Source organism: Poecilia latipinna, unplaced genomic scaffold, assembly GCF_001443285.1.
Source record: "Poecilia latipinna isolate Pla-1442-1.1 unplaced genomic scaffold, P_latipinna-1.0 Scaffold532, whole genome shotgun sequence".
In the NCBI taxonomy this organism is placed as follows: Eukaryota; Metazoa; Chordata; class Actinopteri; order Cyprinodontiformes; family Poeciliidae; genus Poecilia; species Poecilia latipinna.
The window spans coordinates 361,497-384,440 of record NW_015113148.1 but is presented as its reverse complement, the minus strand read 5'-3'; the positions used below and the strand labels follow the sequence as shown (position 1 = coordinate 384,440).

Here is a 22,944-nt window from a genome sequence, read left to right as displayed (position 1 = left end):
TATGTTAAACACACTTTTATCATTAAGCTGAGATTTTTGTGTTTCTCTTTTATTAATTGCTTTAATTTCTACTTTTAATGGTTGAGTTTACATTAGCTGTAAGTGGGAAATCCTCAAAATGGCCAAAAAAAAAAAAAGCTTTGAAAACATGAGTCTGTGATATGAATCTATGTCATGTGTCTCACTTAAAGAATGAAGTTACTGAAATAAATCAACTTTCAGTAACATTCTCATTGAGTGATCGGGGCCTGTAGTGTATGATTCCTTCTGACATCTGTCTCTTGTGTGATGATGATAAAACAACATTCTGTTACTGTTTACCACTATATTTTTAGAGAACTTACTTTCTCTGTTGTGGGGAAAGCATAATATCCAACACCTTCAGGGGAACTCAGAATGTAACACAGCAATTTCTTGAAATTGGAAGTGATTCTGGTCAATCAGGTTAAGGCCTTGACAAAAAGACAGATTCTGCCAAAATGTCCTACAGTTTTGTGGTTTCACCTTGCTACACATGCAGATGGGAAAGTTTTACACATTTATTTCTGTTTCTCTCTGTAATCAGAGTTTCACAAACTGTAGAAGCCTCAATTGCAAAAACATTTTTACAGATGTATTTTACTTGATAAAGTATCAAAACTTGAATCAAAAGCAGAAATTAGATGTAATGAAGCTTTAGCACAAATTCAATCTGGCAGATTCTTTAGCCTCACCTGCCTCATCAATCAGCGCCTTCCTCTCTTCACCCTGGACCTATCAGCATTGGATCAAACCTTGCTTCAGCCAATCATCGTTCGAGCTCCAGTTGAAAAGGACCTCCTGGCCATGTCCTCCTCCGCTTACCAGCTCCGATCAACCCACCTCCGCCCCATCTCCACCTTCTGCTCCTGGCTCTCAGGCCACATCCTTCTTCGACCGCTGCCACCAGCACAGGCCCTGGGGGGATTACATTCCTATGCAGCATCAGGAATGTTTATCGAGCTTATCGAAGTTCCAGCTCGACATCCCCAGCCGGGGCCTGAACGCCAAAGGACTTTAATGTTTATTTGTCATTAAACTTTCTTTAATCGCTTTCTTTCTCTGTCTGAGTCTCTCCAGATTGAAATGTCATTGTGCCGATTTATGGACTCGTTGAAAGCAGCTCGTTATAGTAAAGGCAAAAACAACCAAGAAAACAGAAAATAACAAAAAAGAAAAAAAAAAAAACAAATTCATTAGGAAGTGCAGAATGCATTGATTGTGCATTCTGTCTCTTCCTTCAACTAAATTAAGTGTAAAAATGCCTAGAGGTTGTTCTGATAGACTCACAAATAGATGATTTATTTCCTAGTGCACTTTCTTCTTCTCCAAGCAAAACTTTTCCAGAAACTCTCAATCAATTTTAGCAAAAATGTTGTGGCTTGGTTTTTTTAGTGGCAGTCATTCAGCTGATAGCGTAACAAAATCTTACGCATGTTTGAATTATTAACTTTGACCTGCTTATTTATAAGGAAAACCCCTTCTGAATATATATTTCAACAGGTCTGTGCATGGAGACAAAAGCGTTTGATGCTAACAGGTGCTGAGTCAGGCCGGCTCCTTAGTGATGTTGCCCTAGCCTACAGCCAGCATTCATGACTCACACATGGAGCGTGGTGAGAGGGACTATTTCTGTGTCACCACATGGACGGTTTTTAAACCAAAACAAACCAGTTCCTGAACTGTGGAATCCCAAGCAATAAAAAAAAAAAAAAATCACAAAATTCATCTGATCTGATGGCCGAGATAATGTTGAAAATTAATTCCTCCACCCTGAAACACTCTCGATTATGAGGTCAAATGAACTTTCCATCTGAGTCAAGGTGAGGCTTCGTCTGTTATTCTATCAGACGACATATAATCTGCAACAAAACACTGCCTGCTACCGCTATTTAACCAGAATGAAGTCATGCATATAATCTTAAAAATCAAGGCAATTTATTTAGAAATTTTAACATCTTTTTCACGTTTAAAAGGAGCTTGAACCCTTATCTCATTCCAAATCCTTAGAGGAACAAAAGGTTCAGCACAAAATCCGCCTACAAAATCTGAAATGCACTGATGCATAACAGCGTAGCGTTCAAATGCTATTACCATTCTTTTGAATGTGCAGTTGAAACCAGATGCTTGCTTACTGTCTAAAAGATGAAACGTCTATTTTCAATGTCTGACATATTTATACAGCTCTCGTGAACATCTGGCTTTAACTGCATTTCATTTATTGAACTGCTGCTTTAATAAAGAAGCAGCAGGAGCTCAAGTGAAAGCTTTTTTGTTTAAAGGTTGCCACATCAACTTAATGATCTTTCTGTAGTCAACGATCTAGCAGCTACAACCTATTATTCTCCTCTCGTCTGCTATTCGTCTTCAGAGTGTGATTGTTCTGCTATAAATCCTGAATCTTTCTCCTTTCTCCCAGATGGTTTGGTGAACATTTACACCTTGTATTATGTGACCTCTTGACCGTGATAATAAACAGCTCATGAGTAACATCAACCCCACTGACCAACAGAAGTGTGTCAGTGGCAAACTGTACACAGAAAGGACAATGAAACACTTTATAGACTGCCCTTTTGCACTTTTTATTTTAATGTAAAATGTACAGCACTCTCCACTATTACTGCTCCCCCGGTAAAGATGTTCATAAAAGCCCTACAGTAAATAGTTGTTATGGAAACCCCAAAATGCTGGTATTCTCTAGCGGCGTGGGTTGGACTTGTGATGCCTCCCTTACCATCATGTTCAGTGTGTGTGATGGAAAGATAAGTACTGGACCTAACTACTGTTTGTCTCTATTAAACTATTTATATTAATTGATATTAAAAGAGTAAGGTCTTAAAAGAGATGTTTCTATTAAGAATTGCTCTTAATATAAACACTGACTAGATTTGGTGAGCAGCTATTTTGTGATTTCTCTATTTTATATAAACAGCATGTTGTCTACTCTTTCCCATTTTGAAGTAAAACAGATCATATTTAGGTGTACATTATATTTTGTATATAATATAATTAGAGCTAACTGTAGCGCTATTTAATTTGTAGTAATTCACTTTGCCACTGAATAAAACTGTTACAATAATAAGTGGAATTGTTCTACTACTTTCTGTGTTATATTATGCTGCTTCTACAAGAGACGCATTTGTTTTAATACTCTTTTACTCAATTTAGGAAGCGTGACATTGCAGAGTGCCATAAAGGTACTTCATAAAAATGACAGCCACAATAAAAACACTACAAGCCGTAATGTCTTTCGTCTTACTTTAAATGTGCAAAGAATAAAATCTGGCACAATGTTAAATTCATGCTGTCATTTGTTTGGGCCCACACTGAACATCTGACTTCTGGATGACTTCTTCTACATTTAAATATACAGACAGATCAGAAATATGATTTTTTTTTTTTTTTTTGTAGATTTTGACTGCTAATATATTCTACTTTTCAATGACCTGACTCTTTTTATGAGTCAGACTGAATTAGTGTATGCAGGCTATTTATTGCACAGATGTATGCCTCTTATGACACAGGGTCTAAGCTCTTACTTAGATATTTTTTTAAGTCAAAACTTTTATGCAAAATATATGCATATGTAGAAAGTAAATGTTTGGTCTGAAAATTCATTGTCCACTTGTAAAAATGAAAAACAGTTTTGTCAAATTTATGCTGCTGGTAGTCTTAAAATAAAACTTGCATAACACCAAGTGAAACAGAACATTTTTTTTTTTTTTTGTAAAACAGGAGTAGGAGGCAGAAAAAAAAATCCTGAGGTGGGATGAAGTAAACAACCAGTAGAATATGATTAGCAGGATGAATGTTAACGCAGATGAACAAAACTGAAACAATGAACAACTGCAAACACCTTTTATATATAATACTGAAGTGTCAAGTTAGTTAAATAAACTTCAGACTGCAGCTGTTGATGCTACAGATGTTGGGATTTTGGGTGTTTTTGTTCTTCATGGTGCTGACAAATCAATCTATAGATACTGCAGCTTCTAGTTCACATCAATCAATTAAAAGGTGTTGAATTACTATGTCATTAAATACACTGTGTATAGAATAATTACATTATTAGTCTTAATATGAAAGGTGATTAAAGTTTTCATAAGAATGAAGCTGATACCTGCAGCACACTGATCACAGATCAGCAGGGGTTTGTGAAGACGTGAACAGAAAGAATGATTTAAATTAGAAAATCTAAGTTAGGATAATGCAATGCTGATATAATGCAGTCAAATGCAGCCTCTGTACAGGTTTTTCTAAATACTTAATCAGTAAATATGAAACTGTAGTTTTGTAAATAAGCTTTGGCAAAGCTGTAAACTAACTTTTTGTGCTGGTTAGTTATATTGGCATGCTAAACCTTTTTTTCTTTAGTGCACCAGCACAAAAGTTAGGTGCAGCCAAGTTTTTAACCACACTGCATTCAGCATTGCAGTTTTACGGATTTGCTTCTTTTAAATCACAGTATATTTAGGTAATACTGGGTGCAGCACACAAACATAGGCAAATACAGAAATATGTGGCCATTTACAGCATTGCTGGTGTCTATCAGAATTATTGTGAGTCATTTCTGAACCATACCGTACCTACTGACGTTTCACACATACATTCAACAAATGCATACGAAACGTTTTTCAGAGAGGATGTTGTGGAAGACCAGAGAAACTATTGGACAATCTGCTGGTCAGCATTACTTTATTATGAAATGAGCATTCAGTGAAGAGAGAATAAAAAACATTTCTTTCTGATGTTCTTTGGGTAAATATTCAGAGTATTGGGGGAAAAAATGGAAAGAGCTGATCACTGAATACTGAGTCCACATACAGAGAAGAGACAGGGAGCATCAGCTGACAACAGGAAGGCTAACTGGACTACCATAAGTTAACTTATTTAGTCAAGTTAAGCTTTCTAACACTATTTGTCATGAAACACGCAGGATTTAGAGATACTTCCCATCGGAAGACTTAAAGACACCAATGCTAACTGCACTAAGTAAGCTAATTACTAATAAAAAGGTGTGAAAACAAATATGTTAGTTTCATTTGTGTAAGACTTAATTTACTTAAAATTCTATCCTAATGTAATGAGTTGTTTGCAGTCACTTAATCAAACAAGTTCAGTGTAAAGTTGCCTCTTCAAATGAATAATTAATGACTGTTCACTGCAGAAACGCTGGTGAAGTTATAACAGTTACCAGGAAACTGTGTTGCTGCTTGGCAGCAGGTGAGAACATTTCACTATATCTTTTCTCCTCAGAAGGTTTTAGAGAAACCAGATGTTGGCAGGGATCATTCTGACAACAATTATTAACATTTGTTAACCTTGAAGATATAAATATGATTACACAAAAGACTATACGGTAGACCCCGGAGTGTACTGATTTTAGCTTACATGAAACAAGACCAAAAAGAAAACTAAATGCTTAAGGCTAAAAGTTTTCAATTAGAAAAATATTGGTATCAGCAGGTATTTCAATATCAGGATAAATCAACCCCACCTTAGCTCCACTCCAAAATAATAATAAAAAAATAACTGAAACAAAGTACCTGAATGTAAACAACTACTAGATTTTAGTGTCAAAAAATGAAATGATGTAAAGTCAAAGTAACTCAGGTAATGGAAACAATAAATGAACGGGCAGGTCTTACAATAATATCTATTGCACGTTTACCTCATACACAATGAAAGAGTTGCTAATACATACATATCTTTTTTTTTCCCACACATTTTTCCTGAAAAACCTCCAACTACTCACCCACCTCCCCTCAAAGTCCCCTTCACGAGGTGAAAAAACAAAGATATGAATACAATTATTTAAGTGTTAAAATGTTCATTGTGGGAGCTTTCCAAATTAAAATTGTTAGTATTCCCATTAGAATGAAAGTCAACCAATCAAATGTTTTCAAAAAGTGGTCAAATGAGACAAAATAAATAAATAAGTAAATAGGTGAAGGACTTTCTTTATCAACTGCCTCAACAGCAATTCAACGCAGGCTGCTGGTTTGGTTATTATATATGTATTTTTTATTTTTATTTTTTTTTTTTGCTTTGGGGACAATCTGACACAAACATGAGATAATATGTTGTCCTCTGCAGACAATCTTTCATTTTTGAAACAAGCCCTGATGAGAAACTGCGATCTTACCGGAACAATGATGTGCATCCACTTGGAAAGAGAAAAATGACTTTCTTCCTCTGTCAGCTTTCAGGAAGCCGTGTTAACTAATTTCCTCCTAGTTACAATATCAAGCCATCATTTGAATCACAGGTGGCCTCGCGCTAACCTCCCAATCAGGGGAAAATCAAGAGATCACAACAGAGCTGACAAGACCATTAACTACTGCCATTTTGCATTCATTATGCACAGCTCAATCACAGTCACAGTCATGGAATACATATTTATGCCTGTAGCATTAAAGCTGTTTTTTAAAGTTGGATTTTATAACAAACCATATCTTCTCTTGCTCATTCTTTACATGTTCACAAGCATAAATGCAATAGCAACAGAAAAAAAATTTAAATTTTAGCTACCATTACTGCTCAGTGGCCAGGTTTTACGACATGTCTGCTGTTGCACCGTGTTGGAAATGTTCAATTAGTCCAGTATTGTGTGATAAGATGTTGAACATAACTTATGTATCGTTACATCTATGAAGAAGTCATGTACCTCATAAATGTAATGAAACGTTAATTCAGAAACGTCAGGCTGAGAGGCTGAATGTTGAGGGTTGCCTCTGCTCAGAGGGCCGCCCATAAATGTCACCAGTGGCCATGTGCCGGATTTCAAGCATTCACTGTAGTCAAGGGTGCTGTATGCATGTGAGGGAGCCACTGCAGTGAGCTTTCATACGAAATGCAGCAAGCGTTACGCATGCATGCTTCACAAAAAAATGTACTTAAAAAACTTTTTTTTATTTTTATTTAGCATTCATAATTTAAAGTCAACAGCAGTTTAACAGTTTTGTGCATCTTTTATATTAACGTGCTAAACATCCACGTAATCGGAGATAAACCGTGGAAAACATTAATGTCCATGTTCATTGCAAAACCTTGTGTGTTTGAATTCTGCTCCTCTGTTTGCTTTTCCTTTACTGCTCAGACATACTCCATCACGTGCCTAAAAGCTGCACCGAAGATTATTTTTGATGATTTTTATGACGCCGTTTGGCAAAATGTAACATTTTGTTGCACGTTTCGTGGCTGTGCAGGACTCTGTGGCTGAACGCAAATCTCAATATGTGGCTCCAATTATCTTGTTTATACTAAATATAAATAAACTGATATATTATCTTTGCTGATATACGGATAATATATCCGTATATCTCTATACGGCGTTAAAAAACAACAACAACAACAAAAAACATAAGTATAAGCAGAAAAATGTCCGTCTTCCTTCCTACCTGATTGAATTTCAGGCACGAACAAAGCAAACTGGATCACACTTTTGCCAGAGAATATTGGTAAATCCTTTCCATGTGAAGCACAGGATGTTCATCCTGAAAATCTCTTACTTTACGAGAGCTGCTCCTTTTATCAAAGAACACTGCAGTGCACTTTTCACACTCGTCTATTGAACATAGTCTGATTCATTTCAGAATCCTTGGAAAATATGAGTTATGACTGTGAACAATACTGAACAGTGCTGTGCAATTGCTAAGAATTTCTCTTGCAGCCTATTTTTGTCATAAGAACAATATTTTTTGCTCTTCCTTTTTTTCTTTTCCAGAACATTGTATTCTTAATTCCACAGAAAATGTTGGTAAGTCTGTCTTTTCAGGAGTTTTGAGAGTTCTCGATGTAAATTCTTTCACCCACACAAATGCATCTCAACCATTTCATTTTACGCTTCTTCATATAATGACAAAAACTTTTATACTTTCAAAATATGACTACAGTAATGGCTTAAGTTTGTAGTTGGCATTTTGCAAATTTGCAGCTTTCTTTTTTTATTTTTTTAACACAAATCTTCCACTTACATTGTTAAACGGATTTAATGCGAAATGAGCCACAGCAAAAAAAGTTTAAAGAGTATGCATTATGACAGAAACATGCTTTATACTTTCTTATTGGCTTCAAGACATCCAGTGTCAAGCAAGTGCCAAGATGGCCTCCTACTAAGAAGTGGGCAATAGAGTCGAGTTGACACCAGTGCACAGCCTAGGTGGCTTTGGCACAATGTAGGTGTGAGTATATCTACCCACACAGTCAGATGAAGACTTCTGGACAACAGCCTTGTGACAGGAAGGGCAACAAAGAAGCGGCGAAGCCAGAAACTCAGCAGGAAGCACAAAAGATGGGCAGCAGAATACTTTTCTTCTCTTTTGCTTGTGTACAGCTGTGGCTACCAAACTTTCAGCCTGTGAAGCCATAAAGGAAAACTGGAACAGACTGGTGGTGTTGAATCCTGGCTGGGTAAAACCTTTAAATATTACTTACACATGCTTTACCATCACCATTTTTATTCTTTAATTTAATTTATCAAATGCCTACACATAGTGGTTTGTGAACCTGCATAAACAATGGGGCGCATGGGACATCCACTCTTCATTCGCCAGTAATCTGACAGGAAGAGAGCAGAGAGAAGTGGGGGGGGGGGGGGGACGTGTGGCAAAGGAACCGAGGACGGGACTCGAACTTGGGACGGCCGCATTGACATTGAGACTTGTAGCCTCTGTATAAGGGATGCCCGCTCTAATCACTGCATCACACTCTTCCATTTTGAAACGCGTGCATACAAACTTTTTTTTTTCCTTCTGCTCCTCTATCCAAATAACATAATCCTTCCCTCTAGCCCGACAGGTTCACACCGTCTATGTTAATTATCACTGCACATTTTCTATGGTAAGGAAAAATTAGCATTAGTCCAACCCACTTTCATCTGGTGAGTTTGATCCAGTTCACTGCTTTTAATAGTCACTTTGACTAACCAGGATCCCCTCAGTCAGACAGCACAGCAAGGAGAGGAAAATCGCAATCAAATTGTGTTATAGATTGCTGTATCTCACCAACTCACCACAATTTTGATAAAATATACTAAAATAACATACAGCTACGGGCATCTTTTGTCAAAGTGACTGTAGGTGGCTTGAAACTCTTAAAATTAGCATTAACTCAGAATATCATGGACATATTTGAACTAAGAAAAGGACAGTGTCCTCTATGCCACCAGTCCCATTCTTCCCACTTATCTATAGGGTTTTGTTAATATTGTTGCTACTGCCACTTCATGAGCTGTTTAGATCTATGGTTTATATTAGGTATTGTACATTTACATAAGGCAGAATACTATATTCCTGTTATTTGAATAACAGGAATATTATTCTTTTGGATGCCGTTGTGCTAACAATGTATAGAAGTCCAGCGTCTTGAAATGCACAGAACATAATCTGAAAAATCATTCGTCACAAGAATAAAACAGCTGAATGTGAACATGACCACTATGCTGGTCATGTTCACACATTAGTTAAGCATCCTACTGTGTGAGGTTGCTTTCCATTCAAAGGACTGGGATTACACACAATTTTGCACAACTATTCTACCAGGAATAAAGAATGTGATCGAAACTTTGTCTAAGAGTGACTTCTTTTCAGCAAACTTTTGTGCTTGTCTGAGTGCAATCTAACACCACACCAAAAGGCAAAAATAAGAAGGTAGCATCTCAAAGAATACAACACTGAATCCTTATCCGACGTCCAGGAAACCCCACAAGTCACATTATAAATCTGTGGTCCGTTCTCAAAATGGAGGTGGATACACAGAAGCCAACAAATTGTGAAAATCCCCAAGAGTTTATAAAATTGGAATGGGTCACCATTCATTACAATTTGGTCCAGATCCAACAAGCCAAAGGAAACTGAATTGGGTATACAGTGATGTGGATCACTGCAAGTTGATAATTCTTCATATAAATGAGTTGTAATTGCTAATCAATGAGGTTGAAACTTGAACAAGGCTTAAACAGTTGTTTTATATTTAACATTAAAGGCACAAAATATATTCTTGTCCTGGTCAAAAGGTCAGCCATGCTCAACTGTCAATAAACCCTTTTATATTGAAAAGACAACTTTTATAGAATGCATTTTTCTGCACTGAAGTCATGTGTTGAATCTATTGAAGTACAACTAGATGAAATGTCATTTTAAACCAGGCATCTTCAACTCTAGTCCTCAAGCGCCGGTGTCCTGCAACAACTAGAGGTGTCACTGGTACAACACACCTGAACCAAATTGTTTAATTACTTTCTCACTATGTAAAGTTCATCAGAGTCCTACTAATGACCTGACCTTATTTGAGACAGGTTTGTTAAAGCAGTGACACATCTACAGTAAACGCTGCAAGGAACTGTCCCTCGAGGACTGAAGTTAAAATCCACACTAAACCGTTTGTTTTGTAGTCGTTTTGTCTTACCTGGTGTGTCCCCGTATGGCTTTGGTGGTTTGTCAGTCTCTGGTTTGCTGATAGAGGACTTGGTGGTACTCTTCGACTGTGTTGAGGTCACCACAGTGAACGTCCTTTCGGAGACCCTTGAAGTAGTGCTAGTAGTTGTTGCCACTGTGGTGGGTGAGGCCCTGGTGGATAGCCTTTCATTGATTTCTCCTTTGCTGTCATCATCAGTGCTATCTGTCCCTGTGGGTCCCCAGTCTATGAAACTAGGCACCGTAGTAGTCCCCTTAGTATTCACCGTAGCATTCGGGCCCTCCTGAAGCTTGTTGTAGCTGTTCCCTTTGAGTTGCCTCCTGGCTCTGATTAACAACTTTCCTCTCGACGCCACTGGAGTTTCTACTATCCCAGCCAAAGGGTCACTTGGCTCTGTTTGAGAGTATTTGGACCAGCAATCCTTACATGCCGCTTGTCCTCTATGTGCTAACTTCCGGTGCATTTGACCTTTGGATTTTAGCCCCATCCCTGCCCTGTTCTCTTGAGGTGGAGGAACGGGGTGGAGGAGTCGACGCGCCAATGGGCCCACTGTTCTCCAGTGAAGCTTGTTGGGCATATCCCAGAGGGGTTGCAACCGAGGCCAGGAGCGAGCAACCAATTTAGGTGTGAGCTTGATCCCCAGGCCCGGGCTGAGGGGGCTGCACACAGAGAAGTCCAAGGTGAGGTGAGTCATGGCCAGCAGGATCCAGACCCAGTGCCCCACACAGCTGCCTGGCCTCAGAGCAGGCGAACTGCAGAGAAAACACAACATATAAATGAGACATGTCATTTTACTGACGAGGAAAATCTTATCAAAATACATCCAGTACAGACTTGCTCAATCTTCTGCCATCTAGTTAAAAATGTAAATATTTGCATTTGGAGTTATTATCCTTTTGCACACCAATCAAGGTTTAGACTCCACAACTTCTGCAACAGCTGCTCCATTAGGCCTTGGCAATAATTACTTTTACAAAGGGGCTCTTGAATTACAGCATAAAGGTCAGTTGTAAAGTAAATGTTGCAGAATATGAGAAAGGCGCTGGATTTGTACCTCTTCGCTCTGAACTATTAACGGCAAGATTGAGTTATCCTTGACATCCCAGATTCGTATCAATTAGACCAACACGCAAGGTCGGTGTGCTTTAGCTGATCATCATATTCTACATTATCTCTCCCAGACACAAAGTCATCTGATTCCTAAGGAGCAAGCTGATTATGCAGAGCAATGCTTAAGGCTGTCCTGCACTATGCCAGCAGATTACACAGCATGACAAATACATAGCTGATTTCATTTTATTTTATTTTTTTTATCATTTAGACTGAGATAGTTTACTGATTAGCAAGTCTTGGCTTCGGTATAAACTTCGCTTTCTGATCACAAGGTGATAGATGGGCTGTGTATTCAGGCTGTGACCCGGTAGTGGGTTGCTTTTAAACTCAACCTTCAGAGGCCCCTGGGACAAAGCTACACATTGATTCCTGAGGGAGAAACCTCATTATAGGCTATCTTTAATCTCTGCTGTCCTTGCCCAATTTGAGCCCACAAGGATAGCTCCTTTTGGAGGCGTCACAGAGTTTGATGACAAATGAAAACAGGCTGGTCGGTTTCATCAATGGTTAGAGGCATCAAAAAGACATCGGATAATTATAGAGGCTTGTTTGTGCCACTCTGGCACTCTACTATCACCCGTACACTGCCTAGTTGTACTGGAAACTATGTGTATTACAAGAGTTTAGTTAGTCATTTGACAACTTTAATGGAGCTAATGTGATTATTTAAGAATAAAATGACTCTTGATTGTCAGCATTAGTTTCTTTTTATGCAGTGCTTAAATACAGTGGGGCTGAGACTGATAAGAGAAACCATGTTTTCATTCTTCCCTACTTCTCAACTGAGGTGTGAGGGACCCTTATAACAAGCCCCTTATAAAGGAATAATTTAAAACGCCATTTTAATTGAGCCATAAAAGGTGACTGATGTGATTACGAAAGAGCTGCGACAAGGTCAGTGTACTATCGACAGCTAAAAATACGGGTGATAATTTGTCTTGTACGAGCCCTGGCCCTGACCTCAGACTTTCTGGCACTGATCCTGGCTCCCACCCAACCTGGAGACTCGAGACGATTCACTTCTGACTCTACAGGCCAGATGAATTCAATATGCGATAGGGGAAGTGGATGTTCCTTGTCATTAATAAAATGACTTTGCAACGGGAAAAGTAGAGTTGTACAAGATTAATAGGTATGATTGTAAAACATTTAGCATTTAAATCTGAGTCCAAGTTAGCAGAGAGAAGTTCTGCAACAGTCACGTCATTTTTCATTTGTACGTGAAAAATAAGCCGGATCTGAAAAGCAATGCGGTCCCAAACTTCTAAGTGACCTCAAAAGCTGATTTACTTATACATAATTCATCTTCAGTAATTGCATTTTTTGATTTATAAGCAAGATTTCAACATACTGTATGTTAAATTAAGGACATCTCTAAAGGATCTTTTCTATTTCCCTGAAAAAGCTGTAAACACATTCCTCTTTTTAAAAAAAAATAAGTTTATCATCTAGAAAGTTAAACTTCCAAAAAGATTATGATAAACATAACATGGCGAATCAGCTATGCTGCACAGAAAGTATTACACCCTATTGATCTCTAAGAACCAATAGCTCTGATCTCACTCTGTGCACTATAAAGAGGGTCAGCCAAAAGCCTGAGGGCATTAGATCAGATCAAATAAAATGGCTATTAATGAAGAGTAAGATATAAAGCAACAGAAATGAAATCAAAGTCTCTGTTAAAGAGATATCCTTGGTTTAACGTAGCTCAAACATGAACTTTGGAAAAACCCCAGACTGTCCTGCAAGAGCCAGACCAGACTTTTAGCAAACCTTAAACTCAATTTTTTTCTGTTGTACATGCAGTTGTACTTGTTGGTCCGCTGATTCTCTGCGTGTCATGTGGTGGCTGTATTGGGTTCAGTGACATCTCTTGGCCTCCATATTTCTCACCAAAGTCTGTCAGCATGTCACCAAATAAGTCTGAGTTCAGCTATTTTTACAAAGTGTGTGTGCTTTGGCCTGGACATCTTTTTAATTATGGTCAGTAAAGGAATCAGATCTTGAGTTGCCATGTGTTGAAATAAATGACTGGTAAAGACTTACCAACAACACTCTGCTACAAAAGCTTCAAACAAGATTCTACATTGTGTGTGTGTGTGTGTGTGTGTGTGTGTGTGTGTGTGTGTGTGTGTGTGTGTGTGTGTGTGTGTGTGTGTGTGGGTGTGTGTGTGTGTGTGTGTGCGGGGCAGAATTTTGGGTACTTGACAGAAAAGAAAAACCCTGACAGAGTGACACACAGAATACAAAAAAATGTGTAAAGCCTGTGAGGAAACCTGAACTGTCATGAAGAAAATCTAACAATTCAATTCTTCAACAATTAGGGGACTCAGCTGGTGTGTGAGAGAATCACGCACAGCTCCAATCACCTGGCACCTCATCCTCCTGCTGATCACCAGCTTGATCACACACTGCTGTGGGGCAGCAGCATCCGATTCCTCAACCAACATTTGCTTTGAGTTGGCGAATTTGGTTGTGGCGGTCACTGGCATGGACTGCACGTCCCCACCTGATTCCACAAGTGTTCAAAGGTGTTGATGTCTGGACAACAGGCAGGTCATCCCGTCTTTCCTACTTAGATCGCCTACAGTGACGACAAACACTGCCTCCACCAAATGCGTTGTGTCATTGGCGGAGAGGATCAGTTCAAGCTAGATACTCAACTGCTCAACCTGCAAATGCATTTTCCTTATGAATGTGGTAGCTCTATAAATGGAAGTAAAGTGGCTTAAGAGCTGTATAAGATCTGCAGCTAAGAATATCTGATACCAAAAGAAAAAGAAAACTTTTCTAACTTTTTGTGATTGATTTTTATTGCCTAAAAACAAGAAAAAGTATTAAAGTATATCCAAACTAAATGGATGTTATCCCCTGAACAGAATGTAATTATTCAAGCAATTCATTGCTACCTAAGCTAAACATCCTTAAATAATTTACTATTTTTAATCCTCTTTGGGGTTTTTTGTGCTTTGGAGTTACAAATTAAAAAAAAAAGAAACAAATCAATGAATTACCATTAGAATCTATCTTTACTTTTTAATAAATTGGAAGAGGACAGAATTAAATACTGCATAAATCATTTTAATTTGTAAGGCATGCAGTTCTTCTACTCATTCTTCACACACACAATTCTGTATGCTGATGTGCTGCCTCAGTCCTACTTGGATTGCGTACTACTTGCATAACTCCAATCACAACAGGACTTGCTAGAGCTATAATATCCTAGCCACAAGAAATATTTTCTAGGAACTGCACATTGATAATTTAAGAGACACTAACACACTCTGACATCTTGCATAATGAAAATATAATTTGGAAGTACACTGCACAGATGGCGGAAGAAGTAGTGCAACATTCTCAGCGTGAACAAACCAGATTGCTTTCTGATGGGACTGGTGTGCATGGCGTCCTATTTTATGAGCACATGCTATATCATACTGCCATGGCTGACTTCAAAGTTTAGGTAAGCCCCAGGAATGTGGCAGGAAATCCTTTTAGTGGAGCTTGTGACATGGCCTTATCCAGAGCTTCTCCTGCCCCAGTCTCACAATTTTATCTTCAGAGCGTGATAACACATGCAGCCCTTCTGGTCTAGATAAAAAGAGCCCGGCAAAATTATTCATATCCCTGAAACTTTGCTTTTTTTTCCTTTTTTTTTAATGCAACAGACCAACAGAAAATTGTGTATTTTTGTGAAGTCCAAAAAAAAAAAAGGTACATGGATTTAAATTATTTCATTAAAAGTGTGGAGTCTGAAAACTGTGGTTTTGCATTCGCATTCAACTCCCACCAGTCAAGGCTTGGCAAAACCACATTTCTTCCCAACTACAGGTCTTTTGATGTTTGTCTCTACAAGCTTAAATTTCAAGTCTTGCCAAGGACTTCCAATTGGATTTAGGTCTAATATATGACTGGGTCATTCCAACACATGAATCATTGATCATGTGTTGGAATCTTTGATCTAAATCATTCTGCAGAAGCTCCCTCTGTGTGTTTAGGGTTGTTGTACAACTATAGTAAACTTTTGCAAAAATACATTTAATGGCATTCTTTCATCAATGGCTTTCTTTGAACAATCACTTTCTCCTTACGTAAATGCAATTTTTGTGGGATGTATGGCCGACAGTTTCCTTGTTGCCAGGTTACCCAGCATGAGCTGTGGACCTCTGCATCTCCTCCACAGTTACCATGGGCTTCTTGGTTCCATCTCTGATTAATGCTCCCATTGCCCACTCTACCAGTTTGGGAGGTTTCTAAGTTTGCAGCTTTGTCATTCTCTCTCCATGTCGGTGGTTTGGCAGTGCACTATCAGAGGCTTATAGTTTGGGATACTGTTACAGCACAACTCTACTTTTCTCCACAACTTTCTCTCTAACCCATTTGGGTTTCTTGGTCTTCATGATGCCACTTGTTCACTAATGTTCTCTAACACAAATATGAGGTCTTTACAGGACTGAATTTAATATGTACACTGGTGTCGATTAAGCAGCTGTTGGTTGAAACAGTTGTATAAGAATAGAGGCAGAGAAACACCAGTGAATGTCTAAATGTTTTGGTTTTTAGTTGTAAAAATTATTTAAAAAAAAAAAACTAAACATGCAAAGTTTTTTCTTCTGATTCACAGACATGCTCTACTAGTTTGTAGTTACAGCCTGAAAAATGTGAATGAGACACTTTTTGCCAGAAGCTGTGAATCTTTTGGACAAAAAAAAACGAAAAGAAAAAAATAATCGAGTAGCATAATATTTAGTCTTTTAGTCTAAAAGGCTACGACATCTAGATGTCTAGAAAGAAGATAATGCCCATTTTCATCAGCTGACGCGTGAAAGTTATAACTGGAAGTAAAGCAGAAAATATGCTATGGCATTATTTATCATCTCCCCAAGTTCTATCTTAGCATATCAAGCTTCTGCTTGAGCCAGACGTACTGGGAGCTGCAGTACCAAGTAAAGATTTGGAGCAAACCTTTAATTAGCGCGTCTGTTGCCCCGGAGGACTCTGGTTTGAAGGTCACCAAAAGACTTGCTGGATTGATGGTTTTACCCAAGACTTGACAGACAGCAGATGAAAGAGGCACCTTGGGCTTCAATCCGCATCAGGCAAAAATCTCTGAGCGTGGCACGTAAAAGCTCACAACGTTCAAGTATCAAAAAACACACACACAGCATGTTCACATGTACCATATTAGGCAATCTCTCTCGTGGTTTTTCGACTCAGAGTTAATGATATTTGCCATATGCTCAATCTTGCTGGAGTCTGAGCTCTCCCTCTGCAGTCCTTCATCAAACTCAGTGAGGAATTTCTACAGGAAGCTTGTGATGTAAGAGTAGATGTGACATGTAAAATTTTAGAGCAGTGAATTGGGATTATGCTTTTCAAGCCCAATTATGAAAGAGCGCTACAGCAGGCTTCGCTGACCAAGATTTTTTTTTCTTTTTTTGGGCTTAAGCTGTGCTATATTCAGCAAATCTACTGGCAACTTACTCTGCCGCTTCTTACAGATGCTACAGTCAGTGGGGGCTTTGCATAAGTCACTGACAGTCACGCCAAATCCAACACATGATGTCCATGTGCAGAAATGTCAGTCTGAAAAGCACAACCAGGGTTTTCTGTTCACACCAAAACATTACTGGAATATGATTTAAGATTTGATTTATATAGTTTATTTGATAAATAATTTGTGTTTTGGATATCTTTAATCAGCAACAACCAATAGAAAAACAGCAAAATCTCAATCTTGAATAATAAATGTCGCTTTTTTTTTTTTTATTCCCTGCAAAAATTTCTCATCAAATCCCACCATGATCTGCTGAAAACAATTCAGGTATATTACAGTTACCGAGCTTTGAAAGTGGAAACTTAACGCTGCCACTACAAAAGAATCAAAAGGACTATAATGAATAAAAACAAGCATTTGAAGTGTGTGAGTAAGATCCTCAGTATAATCCTGTTTGGACTGCTTGAGCGAAGAGCGACAGTGTTTATTAACAAAAAGCCTTCCTTGCGGCGTGTTCTGCCCTGAAGATACGGGTCGCTCTGCATAAGTAAATGTCTGCCCATATGACAGATTTTTGACATGCGGAGTGGCCCTCTGTGGTTTGCACTCTTCCATAAATAGCAGGGTCACTAGCCTGTTGTTTTTCACACCCTGGAGTGAGTGAATCCTGCCTGAGTAGCACTTGAGGCTTCTTACTCCACCAAAGCTCTCTGGGTGAGCTTTGGTCACCCAGAGAGACCAAAGCTCTCTCTGGGTGGAGTAATTACATTTTCCACCTTAAATAACTGCACTTTCAGGGAGGGGGAGGGTAAAATTTTTTTTTTCTTTTTTTTTTTTTCTTTTTTTGACAGTAAAAATTCTGGGTCTGTCCAAAGTGATGTTCTTTAGCTACTAAGATTTATTGTGGTGTATCAAACCCCTCTGCGCTCGCAGCACTGACACCATGACTGGTGTGAATGCTTAGAAGAGAATCAACTGGTCGCAAGAAAGACAAGCATGCTGCCATGGAAATCATGTGATGATCTAAATCTGACTAAGAGTGTGAAGTCACAACTGCATTCTGTGAATTAACAGCAGTAATTATTTGGTCAACAAAAGTATATGCTAATACATAAACTTTTATTAAAGACATAAGCACTGGTTATAATTTATTGTCCAATCTTCTCGATATATTTCAGTTAGTCAATCTAACCTTAAGGTTGGTGCAAATCGCTCCTCTCCAACACACACTGCTTCAGTAACTGTGTTTTTTTTTTGTTTTTTTTTCTTAAAATGTGTTCATTAGTTATTTAAACTGTTTGAATATTTTGCCAAAGTATTTAACATGTGTCTCAATAAAATGCTTATTATTAATGCATGTCCTAATTTAAAAGGCAGCATCTTAGTAGCCTCAAGTAGCATTTATTACTTCAAAATTTGAACTTCTATTTTGTTCCTGAAAACGCAGCATTTCATAGCCTTCCATCTAAACATTGCATATCAGTGAATCTCTCTTAGAAATCTTATCTCAATAAATAACCACAAAAACATCCTTAAAACGCATGCATAAATGAACTGAACTGCATATTTCCACTGGTCCTGGCTTCCATCTCCATCTAGGATAACTGATTTATCATGATATAAGACAGTCTGGCCCCTCGTGAAACTAAAATAGTAATGGTGACATACTTTTATTTACTTTGCTACGTTTTACACAGCCAAATTTCACTGCTAAAGACGTATAAAGTCATACTCAGTACATTGGAACATGCATTCACATGAGCCCTGTCCTATCAAATTAAAATACCTTTCAAAAATAGTAAGGAGGTATTTAACATATTTTTTTATTAAGCTGACATTTTTATATTAAATATTTGGGTTTTTTTTAATGGTCTGCTGTAATTTTCTAATCTTAAATCTCATGTTTTCTTTACGTGTACATGGAAAATCATCAACATCTATCTGTGTGTAGTCAATCTATAAATTGTGGTTGGCTTAATGATAAAGTTCCTGAAATAAATGTGCTTTTTTTAGTAATGTTGTAATTTATTGAATCGGTCTGCACATATAACATAGAAAGTCTTTACAACCGAACGTCTTCATTAACGTGTGTGAAGCATTATTCAGTTCTGCTCTACACACCATTGACATATTATAAAGCTTGATAAGTTGGGGGAGTTGAAGAAGAAGAAATTTCAATTTTTCCTGTAAGTGTTCAAATGCGGGAGCCACACTCAGCCAATCACACTCAGACAGATCAGTGGGCAAAATCAGAGTAAGTGCCCTGCCCAGGGCCACGTCAGGATGCAATTGGAGGAAGCTGGGATCAAACTCACAACTTTTGGATATCAAGACAACTGGTCTTCCCACTGAATCGGTCGTCCCTTGTAGTGTATGTTATTTTTTTATGACAGTGCAAGAGTCCAAAAACTAAAGGCTTTTCTGATTCATGAACTCAGAACATTGGACCTGGTGAAACAAAACTGTTATGTCTGCGTCCAATCAACCAGTGCACCTAATTATTGTTTCTGCACTGTATGCCTGGCCCACTTCCTGTGTCATCATCATTTTGCAATCTCCTGTGCAAAGTAGGTCTTAATTAGAAGTAGCTGAGTGTTTTGCAGGAGCAAGGTCTCAGTAGATGGGTTCCTCACCTCAGGGAGGTGAAAAAGGCAACTAGTGTCCCTCGGCTGAGGTGAGAAGAAATTTCATCAACGTACCCTCAACCGCTCAGCCGCAGAGCACGCTTAGTTTTCTAGTCAATACAACCATCACAAAATGCTCCACCCCTGCTGAAAATGACGTGATCAGGCAGTGGAAGACATTTTCTTTGACCTCCCATCGGGGATGGGGGGCACGGGGGGGTGGGGGTGGGGTTCCTGCTCCTGAAAAAAGTGCTTCTATTCAGGTCTGTGTGTTCACAATATCAGAGTTCAAAAAAGTAACCATGTATTCAGGGTAGCACTTGCAATTGTTGGGAGTATTTACAGGCTGAACCACGGTATCCGTTTCTCTCCCACTCGCTTCCAAAGTAAGCACTAGCTAGAAATAAAGAAGAGCCACTGGGGGAAAGGTATACCAGCAACAGGTCACAAAGTTTCAGCCCGGAGTGGGCGTTTTTCTCTCGTGGGTCCAAACGGGCACAGCAGAGGTTAAAGTGAGACTTTGTGAGTACATGGTGGAGGACTACATCTCAAAAAACACTTGTTTCACTTGACTTGCCTTTTTCTTTCAGCTCTCACATTTCATCTGTCAGGCTGTGAACTTAAAACAAGGCATGCAAATGCATTTCGCCTATGGAGTCTAAACATAGCATGCATTAAGTGTGTGCAAATTTGTACTTTTAATTGACTTACACTCTTAAATTTACATTAGTATCTGAAGTTACTAGATTTACCTTCCTTTATGAATGCTTGATGACTTTGTGCTCTTTAATGTCTTGTGACATTTCATTTGCTGCTATTAGAGTCGGTCAATGAGCTCTAATGACATTATGAAAGCGTGTTTATCGAGTCTGGCTGGGAGATTTTGAATCGGTCCTGGACCTCGTCTGACGACCGGTGTGGCTGGCACACGAGAACTGAGAACTGTGGGATCATACAAGCACAGCTGTGAATGAATAAAGGATTAACATTTGGTATGTTTATCATTTTAAGATCATCTTATCATTAAACCTGGATTTATTGACTTTAGTTTTAAAAACTGAGAATTTTGTCAGATACTACACAGCAGACAAAAGTAGGGATCCTCTATATTTAAGAACAAACAGCATTAATTTGTACATTTTGGTGTATTTTGGACTTAAAAATGGCAAAAAAAGACGTTTTGAATTTTTTTCTTAGCCCATGCAGAAGAACAGAACTTATGTTTTCCAACTTTTGATTAGAAAACATAATCAAAAGTTGATTAGAAACTTTGACTAGAAACTTTTTCTAATCAAAGTTTATAATCAAACTTTGATTAGGAAACATAGCTTGTAAGATTTTATTCTGCCTTTTCTTAGTTTTAGTTTTCTTTGAGTTTGGTAAAGAGTTACTTGGCATCTGAGCCAACTTAGATCAACTATAATCTCTCTCTCTCTCTCTCTCTCTCTATATATATATATATATATATATATATATATATATATATATATATATATATATATATATATAAATATACACAGATATAAACAGATGTATAAAGCTTTTTATTTTTCTATACATTTTTCCCCACACCTGTTAAGACATGGATCTAATTAAACTGTTTTTCCAGACTCTTTTTCTGTGAATAAGTTCATTTTTACATGCCTGTGAACTTGCTACCAATCTTTTAGCATTATAAGCAAAGGTCTGCATGCAATTGTCAGGACTGCCAAATTAATAACATGAGACTTTTTGACTGAAGCAGCCTGACATGCATTCATTCAGCAGGTGAATTAAGTTATGACCTTTAAAATGAAATGATTAGAGAAAGTATGCCGTTCTCTGAACTTCGAAGAACATTCTCTTCATATATATATTCATATATTTACCAGTTCAGTCTGAATGCAGGGTACACTGTGTGTTCAGGCTGCAGACTGCAATTCCTCAGTGACATTATTCAATAAAGGGCAGTTGCCAAAAAATTCCAGCAACAAGAACATCAATGAGATAAACTATGTGACTAAAGTTACTAGTTACTATTGCTTCTAATAATATTATTTATGCTACAGAAAATCTTAACAGTGCTTAAGTCTGAGCAAAACATCAGCTTGCAAAAATAGTTTTTGACAATTTTCTATGTATTTTAACAAAGGCGTGATAATACTGACAACTGTGACTGATTTAGACATAAAAAATAAAATGAATAAAAACATTTCATGGTGTTACACATCCAACACCAACCCACATCTAGCACCATCGGTAGAGTTGCCAAACAACCTAACATTCATCTGGATGAAAACTGGAGTTGAAAATGTTTGACCGTACAGAAAGATTGCGCAACTTTAAACTGATTACACACCCTTGCAGCAATCTACTAAAGCATCATTTACGGGTCTTTACATGCTGCGCTGAATTTCCCTGTCACATTTTCCCAGTCAGATCCTTGCTGGGTATGATGGGAGGCAGAGAACCAATTCAGCATGCTTTATAAACGGTGACATTTTGCATCAAGAGTTGACTCCTTTAGTTTGCGACAGGTGAACTAAAACAAATGTAAATTGAAGGGATTACAATAGCAGATTGCGTGTGTGACTCCAATCTACATGTACAGCAATGCCAGCACTTTTACTAAGCTTTGTCAAAACATATTTGTGAAAAGAAAGCCTCACTCTGATTATCACTCATGTGAGGCAAGATACTAAATCGAAACAAAGGATAAGGAAGTCTGCTGCAGACAGAAACTCTCTTAGTCATTCTAAATGTTTGATCATGTATTTAACACTGAATTACTATTACCAGTACAGCTGAAGAAAAGTGTATATGCAGATACACAGACCTGTGTGTTTCCAGTGGAAGTGCTAATATCCACGGTGAGGACAGAAGATGTCTCCTTATGTTCAGCCTTGTTATAAAAACCGCCTAAAGATCAATTGCCTGTATGGAAACCTCTTACACTGCCGTTGTAGTTTTGCATCACAGTCACTTATAAACACTTAAGCTTCATCACTTAACCGTGCACTTGAACTAAGCAAAACCATAAACAAATGTGTTTTTTTAAAGTATGGAATGTTGTCCCCCCTCCCCCGGAAATAAACAAATAAACTGTTAAAAATCTTTGACAAGCAACATTTCACAATAAAAATTCATGGATTTTTGTTTTTAAATAGACTTGGCAACAGGTCAAAGAAAAAAGTTAGTGATTTTGATTAGTCAGTCACATGTTTGTGTTCCCACAGAAGCAAGAGCCATTGTGATATCCAACCAGGGGCTGGTGGTCAAAACTAAAAGAAAGTAAAT

At 38.0% G+C, this 22,944-nt stretch overlaps 1 protein-coding gene across 2 annotated transcripts in view; it reads right to left on the bottom strand.

Annotated features, from left to right (window-relative positions):
• Positions 1 to 22,944, bottom strand: part of ajap1 (adherens junctions associated protein 1) — a 73,081-nt gene that overhangs the window by 30,016 nt on the left and 20,121 nt on the right. For both annotated transcript variants that reach the window (XM_015040887.1, XM_015040888.1), the window contains exon 2: positions 10,426 to 11,186. In XM_015040887.1, the coding sequence (XP_014896373.1) occupies positions 10,426 to 11,186 (761 nt within the window). The remainder of the gene's footprint in view (positions 1 to 10,425; positions 11,187 to 22,944) is intronic.